The 7971-nt window shown below is 34.9% G+C and overlaps 1 protein-coding gene across 1 annotated transcript; it reads left to right on the top strand.

The window, feature by feature from the left end:
* The first annotated feature begins 1534 nt into the window (after positions 1–1534).
* Positions 1535–6057, top strand: LOC120133233 (sulfate transporter 3.1-like). The gene is made up of 11 exons (XM_039149862.1): positions 1535–1956; positions 2040–2247; positions 2684–2855; positions 2990–3055; positions 3344–3457; positions 4318–4434; positions 4538–4664; positions 4750–5036; positions 5123–5313; positions 5388–5473; positions 5586–6057. Exons 1-11 carry the CDS (start codon positions 1626–1628, stop codon positions 5846–5848), a joined length of 1962 nt encoding a protein of 653 aa, XP_039005793.1. The 5' UTR covers positions 1535–1625; the 3' UTR covers positions 5849–6057.
* Positions 6058–7971: the final 1914 nt, after the last annotated feature.

Here is a 7971-nt window from a genome sequence, read left to right as displayed (position 1 = left end):
CCTTGCTCAAAACAGAAAAATACATAATTTGTCTCAAATTCAACATTTGACCCAACTTATCCTTAGCACCAGTCATCTTTGACCTATCTTTGTACCACAAGATTTTTTTATACTTTCATTTGTAATGATACAAATTAATGAATTTTATTCCAACAAAATAAATTAATAATCTTTTTATACGTGTAAATGTTTATATAGTTACACACTATTGACTAGTCTAAGTTAATTTTATTAGTTAGATATTTATTAATGCCTTAAAAATATTAAAGTTCAAATTTACCAATAATGTTATTCGGTGAATAATTTATCAGTAAAAGTATCGTCTCATTGAACCAAGAAATAGAGACGATATACAAATTCAAGGACATAATGGAAAATTAAACAACTTTAGGAGGGCTGCAAATGTGCAAACCTGCCTTGATTTTTTCTTGATTAATGCATTTTTAAAACAAATTTTGATCGTGTTTATTATGGGCTATGTAAAACAACAAGAAACAAAGAACAATTCCGACAAAAAAAATAAAATGTCAAAGTCAAAAGCTGCGAACATCACTAATGTTAGAAATGACAGGTCAAACCACTCAAAATTGTGTTGGCTTTCTCCTCTTTGATTAAGGTTTAGACAAAACAAAAGACTCCAGCCGACGTTGTTGCTTGTGATTCGGGACATCAACTTTAGGTGCTAATGCATATACATAATAATTAGGATCAAAGTGGTCAATCCTATCCCCTTAGGCCTTATTGATTCGCACGCCAGACCACAGGCGTCTGGAAGTATTCAATTTTTAGTTAAATACACGCCCAATAACTATCTAAGTTAGTACCTACTGTCAACAAAAATACATATTTACTAACTCAATTTTCTACGAGTTTTTCTTTCGTAAAACAGAAGATTAACACTGCTATTTGTTTACGTGTCAATGAAAAATACGTATTTACCAACTCAATTTTCTACAAGTTTTTTCTTTCGTAAAACAGAATATTAAAACTGCTATTTGTTTACGTGTCAATGAAAAAGTCGTATTCTCTAACTATCCAATAACACTTCTACGCGTAGCATGATAAGCCACGTGGCCCATTACAATATAGAATTTTGAAAATGAAATTAACGTGAACTTTCAGGATTCTGCTCCCGATTCTATCTAAAACTGCACGAGGTGGGCAGCCGGAATTTATTATATTAAAACATAAATTGGAATGGATCGTGGCGGACCTTTTCTTTTTTTAAAAAATAATAATAATGTAATTTAATTAATTTTCATGTATTTTATTTTTATTAATTTTTTTATAATTTATAATTTTATATTTTTATTTTTTAATGATAAAAAAATATTATTCTTATCAAAATTTTCATATTTAAACAAATGTATTTATAAAATATATTTACGTTATTAATAATTAAAAAAAATATTTTAAACAGATACTTATTATAATTTATTAATGGGAGATACGAGAACTGGGCCCCTTACACCACTCAACCGAGTGAATGAACATGCATCCTTCCCCTTCTATAAAGCCACCCCAAGGTCACCCCATTTCCCTCCCATATGCCTCCTTGCACCATATCCTCTTTCTCTATCTTCCTTTGAATCTCCTCCACATAAACTAAGCACACCATCACTTCGATGGGCAACTCTGATTATGTCTACACCGATCGTCAACCTCCTCATCGAGTGGCGGTTCCTCCGCCGCAACCGTTTTTCAAGACATTCAAGAATTCTCTCAAGGAGACGTTCTTCCCAGATGACCCGCTCAGGCAATTCAAGAACAAATCACCTTCACGGAAGCTCTTACTCGGCCTGCAATATTTCTTCCCGATTCTCGAATGGGGTCCTCGTTACAGCTTCGGCTTCTTGAAATCTGACCTCATCTCGGGGATCACCATCGCCAGTCTTGCTATCCCTCAGGGCATTAGCTATGCCAAGCTTGCTAACTTGCCACCCATTCTCGGCCTTTGTAAGTTCCAAAAAATGTTATTAGATTATAACGTTGTTGTTTAAAATGTACTGATCAACTTTTTGTGTTGTTGGGAAATAAAGATTCAAGCTTTATTCCACCACTGATTTATGCGATGATGGGAAGTTCAAGAGATTTGGCAGTAGGGACAGTTGCAGTTGCATCACTGCTCGTGGCTTCTATGTTGGGGGATGAAGTGAATGCTGCTGAGAATCCCACGCTTTATCTTCACCTTGCTTTCACCGCAACTTTTTTCGCCGGTCTTCTTCAAGCTTCGTTAGGCCTCTTAAGGTACATAATTTGATCACCCGTATATATACACGATTCTCTTCTTCTTTCACTCTCCAGGTTCTGCAAAGTCTAAGTATAGGGTAAATTCTGAATGGCTGTGTTTAAAAAAAAACCTTCATGAAACTAACATTAGTATACCAGTAAGAGTTTAGAAAGAAATAAAATTTCACCATATATAACAGCGAGAATCTACACAGAATACGATCGAACCATTGCTTTCCCAATGGCCATTGTCATTTATTGTTGTCGGATAGAAGACCCTACGTGATAATTTTAATTTAACAATATAAATAAGCAAAAAGAAAAAAGAGGAAAGAAAAAAAACCCTTTTTCATATAATGTCTATATGAAGTAATTTTTGACACAGTAAAATAAGTAAAACGAGCAGATATTCTTGAAGCAAAAAAATGAAAATTGAGTTGAATTATTGGTGCAGGTTAGGGTTCATAGTGGATTTTCTTTCGCATGCGACAATAGTAGGGTTCATGGCAGGAGCAGCGACCGTAGTGATATTGCAACAGCTAAAGGGAGTCTTTGGACTGGAGCACTTCACTCAATCTACCGATATTATCTCCGTCTTGCGTTCCGTCTTCTCCCAAATTCACGAGGTCAATCCTACTTTTGAAACTGAATATAAAAAAATGCATCTCTTTCTGTAATTCATTTATGTATATATATAGGAATATTTTTTTTTAAAATACTTTCTTCACTCACAATAAATCAAATATGTTTTATTTGACAGTGGAGATGGGAGAGTGCTGTGCTGGGCATTGGATTCCTCTTCTTCCTCCTCAGCACCAGATACGTCGTAAGTGAATCTTTTTATTATTATTAGAAGGATATGGGGGAGTCCAACTTTGAACTAAACAGAAACCAAAAACAAATGAAGTATAAAAGAAAAGTCGTATCATTTAACAAATAATTAAAGCAGCTGGTAGTTCAATAGAAGAAGTTAATTAGAAATATGGGTCTGATGGCGTCAAGGTTTGCTTTTACTCTGGAGATTAAGAAACGTATATTCTTTTTATATTTTTATGAGAAATACTATACTATAATATAATATATAACATGGTTTGGACTGTTGAATGGCAAACAGAGCAAACGGCGACCCAAGCTATTTTGGATATCAGCAATGGCACCTTTGACATCAGTCATTCTCGGTAGTCTTCTCGTTTATCTCACACATGCCGAGAAACACGGCGTTCAAGTGGTAAACTAAAACCCCCCTCTCTCTTTCTCTCCTTTATTTTTTACTATATAACAACAAAACGTGTCCCAATATTTATTTAAATAATTATTTAAACTTTTATTTTTATTAAAATTATTCATTTTAAATGAAAATTATTAATTGACTAATAATTTATATATATATATATATATATATATATATTACTGACGTGATATTTTTACCTGTACTAAATTGATGATATAATATATGTCATGTCATTTAAAATAATAATATGATATATGTCAGGTTATATGTGATATATGTCACATTACTAATTTAATATACATAAAACTATAAAATCAATAATATGAATTGACCATTAATTAATAGTTTTCATCTAACATAGATGATTTTAATAAAACAATTAAACATTCAAAACTAAAATGTTTAGAAAAAATAAGGACTAAAATAATCATTTAAATAAACATCAAAAATTAATTTGATCGTTATATATATTTGTTTTTAAGATAACCTCTTCTCTTATATTTTAAAATTATAAAAACGACGTAGCTTTAGCGTACGTAAAGGTTTTCCAATAATAAAAAGATTTACCACAATGAAGTGGAACAAAAGAGTCCAACAGAAACATATTGAAGAACAAGAAAAGTGGTATTATAAATGCCTTTAAAATAAGTTGTGTTGGGCCAATCCTAATAGTTGCTTAGGCTGAGCTCCCAGTCCCTCCAACCTCACTGATTGGACTATTATTTTTCACATTTATTGTTTTAAAAGAAACTACAAAGTGTAATTAACTATAAAATCAATATATTTCTTGTCATACTACTTCGTGAAAGCATCAAGAGCTTGACTTTCTTGCAACCTTGTTGATGTAACAATGGCAGATAGGAAACTTGAAGAAAGGGCTGAATCCACCGTCGTTTGGGGATTTGGTTTTTACCTCTTCGTATCTGTCAACAGCTGTGAAGACCGGCATCGTCGCCGGCATCATCGCTCTCGCCGTAAGCTACCTCTCTCGATTCTAACTTCGAATTCCATCGATTTTCATTAGTTTAAGGACAAGACATAGACTGATTGTGTTTGTTGCTTGCTGCGAAATACCAGGAAGGAATAGCAGTGGGAAGAAGTTTCGCAATGTACAAACACTACCACATCGATGGGAACAAAGAAATGGTAGCTATTGGGACCATGAACATCGTTGGTTCTTGCTTTTCCTGCTATCTCACAACAGGTGAATCTTGCTATCCTAACTGAAAGGGTTTCTTTTATGTATGTATAATTTGCTAATCGTGGTATTGGCATTGATACATTTTCAGGGCCATTTTCTCGGTCGGCTGTCAACTTCAATGCAGGGTGTAAAACGGCAATGTCGAACGTTGTCATGGCCATTGCAGTTATGTTCACATTGCTCTTCCTAACACCACTGTTCCATTACACTCCCCTGGTAGTGTTGTCCGCTATTATCATGGCTGCAATGCTTGGTCTCATCGATTACGAGGCTGCAATTCATCTTTGGAAGGTCGATAAATTCGATTTCGTGGTGTGTATAGGCGCATTCCTTGGTGTCGTTTTTGCAAGCGTGGAGATTGGCTTAGTCATAGCGGTACGATAATACATATATCAGCAAAAACACAACAGAACATGAACTTAGTTCCTTCATCTAATAATTGATTCTGCAATAAAATGCAGGTTGCAATATCTGTGCTGAGATTGCTTCTGTTTATCGCAAGACCGAGGACCTTTCTTCTCGGAAACATTCCGAATTCCACCATTTACAGAAATGTTGAGCAATATCCTACTACAAACAGTGTTCCTGGGATTCTTATACTCGAGATTGATGCTCCAATTTACTTTGCTAACGCAAGCTACTTAAGAGAAAGGTATTTGAGAATTTGATTGCTTAAATATTATCAAACATCATAATTTGATCAAAATGGATTATTGATCTTATCAGGATCTCAAGGTGGATTGATGAAGAGGAAGACAGGCTGAAATCTTCAGGGGAAACAAACTTACAATATGTCATACTTTACATGAGTGGTGAGTGATTTATCAATCCGGCTCGAACTGCATGCAGCCATATTATCTGCAACATTAATGAACAGAAAAGCTATAAAGATTCTCACAGGGGTTACATTTTATGGTTTCACAGCTGTTGGTAACATTGATACCAGTGGAATAAGCATGCTTGAAGAGGTGAAGAAAACTACAGACAGAAGGGGGATCAAGCTTGTAATGGCTAACCCTGGAGCGGAGGTGATGAAGAAACTGAACAAATCAAAGTTCATAGAAACGATAGGTGAAGAATGGGTATATTTAACAGTAGGAGAAGCTGTTGAAGCCTGCCATTACAAGCTTCATACATGCAAACCAGACTCCACCAATGAGGAATTGCAGACGTGGAACAATGTGTAAAGCTTAATAGATTTTTTGATGTACCAGGAAGAACATGATTTTTCTTTCTTTTTCTTATAATTTAAAGGCCTTGTGCATCCGGGAATCAGGATGCATGGTTTAATTAAGCTTTAGATGCATCAATTGGAAGTTGGAGGTCTACTTTCCCTCTTCCAAAAATAAGCAAGTTGTAGAGTGATACATATCATGGCAATGAAAGTTCAAAACAAAAAGAGTTAATGAATGCTGTTGACAACCGCATGGAGAAATTTTAGTATTTAGTTTTTCTGAATAAGTTCTCAACTCAACCCCGTTGTAAACTCAGAAAAAACTTGAATTTAAACTTGAACAAGTCAAGTTATCAGTCGAGCTGAATTCGAATTGGAATAGACGGAGTAGAAATGACAAATTTTCACTAACTTAACGAGTTCCGATTAGGACAAATTTTCTTCTTCAGAAAAGTCGAGTTTAGAAGGAATTTAGTGTAAACAAAATTCAAGTTCAAGTCGAATCTAGAATAAAAACTCTTGGATCCACCTTAATTTGAGATATTTACTAAAATGTGGGATTTGGGTAGGATTGGGGAGGAAAATGGGCTAACACCACTCCAGAATGAAATACGTAAACAGCTCTAAAATCAATGCACAAAACAAAAGATTAACATATACCTTGAAGAAAATAATTTCCATTGAAATCAATATTTACGCCAAATCGACAAACATATAGAGAAGGGATCTTTTAGGGTATATCATGAGCCTGTAATATACAGTAGGAAATCTCTTAAAGTAAAAGAACAAAGCCTGTATAAGAAACTAAATACATGCAAAACACAAAAAAGTAAGGCATATTTATGGACAATGCAACTAAAGTCGCATTTCTGGTAAACTACTGAAAATGTATTGCGCCGATGAGGAATAGGTAATTGCCTCAATTTTCATTAGTTAGGGGTCGCACGCATGAGCAGAAGTGCGGTTTCTTCTTCTTCAGGTTGGTTTTCACCCCACCATAAAGATAGTTCCGCAAAAAACTCTTCTTTTATACTCGGAGATTTTGGTTTACAAACGCTTATAGAAGAAACTTAATCGTGCGAATTTAACAAACCCACAGAAAAACATGCAAGGAAACATTTAAGTTCAAGTGATGAAAACTAAGGAAGTTAACCAGAAAAAAATATGTAGCACATTTTGAGTATATGTATGCTTAAATGTTTAACGTAATTGTATACATCTAGAACTGCTAAACTTAAAGAGTTTGCCGCGATCAGAGAAGATGATCATAAAGCACAAAAAGCTCATAAGCTTTATGGAGCAACCAATTTCTCCTCTTAGAGAAGGATACTTGTCTGTCTATCCTCCACTCTTTTTCCCATATTTATTTTTTGTTCTATGTTTCTGGGTTTTCAATTTTCTTCTCTTAGAACAATGGAGTTGGTGTTTTGGTCTTTTACAATAAAATGGAAACCCCTATAGTATTTCTTCCTTGAATTCTCTGTCCCTTTTTGTTTCATAACATTTTTTTTTCTAGTTTTCTCGATTTCTTTTCTGCGCCTGACGTCGTCGGCAATGCCATTTCCATTACTTTTAAGGTACTCTATGTTGTATTCACGTATTTCTTTTGATTCCTCTCCAGTTTCACATATGGAGTCTGTTTTGTTTTGCATCTCTCTCTCTCTTAACCACACTTAAAAGCAGATACCAAACTCGTGGTATAAATATACCTGCTTAGTATCCAAATCAATGTCTTTGATAGGTTTCTTACTTCTTGTTGAACTAATTCGGCAAAGCGAATACAACTCAACCGACATCTTTGCCGGGAAGAATCATGAACCACTCATGAAAACAACACCATGTCCGCTAGATTTCATGAACTTTTTGAACAAAAGAACCGAGGTTGTAATGATAAGTCCAATAGCGGCCCATGTAACAAGAGATCATCAGTAGATCTTTGAACCCTCATCTCCAGCTATCTTCGCGGCTACTAATGATTGGGTTCCCTGGCAGGAATCTCTCACACTCTGTCCTCATCCTCATTTCAGCGTTGTCTAGCATTGGTTGGAGTCAGATACTCTTCCTCAACGACATTGTCATGTTCTGTTGGATCCAGTGGTTTATTCTCAGCAACCATTAACGGAATCCCATTGATTA

Source organism: Hibiscus syriacus, unplaced genomic scaffold, assembly GCF_006381635.1.
Source record: "Hibiscus syriacus cultivar Baekdansim isolate YM2019G1 unplaced genomic scaffold, ASM638163v2 tig00110577_pilon, whole genome shotgun sequence".
NCBI lineage: Eukaryota > Viridiplantae > Streptophyta > Magnoliopsida > Malvales > Malvaceae > Hibiscus > Hibiscus syriacus.
The sequence above is the reverse complement of the archived record's forward strand: the minus strand, read 5'-3'. Positions and strand labels throughout refer to the sequence as shown.

What these genes read in the sequence shown, in the direction of transcription:
- LOC120133233 (XM_039149862.1), top strand. Translation starts at nt 1,626, where the DNA reads ATGGGCAACTCTGATTATGTCTACACCGATCGTCAACCTCCTCATCGA. An exon ending in GCCACCCATTCTCGGCCTTT is followed by an intron (nt 1,957 to 2,039) that starts GTAAGTTCCAAA and finishes TGGGAAATAAAG; the next exon opens with ATTCAAGCTTTATTCCACCA. An exon ending in TCCTCAGCACCAGATACGTC is followed by an intron (nt 3,056 to 3,343) that starts GTAAGTGAATCT and finishes AATGGCAAACAG; the next exon opens with AGCAAACGGCGACCCAAGCT.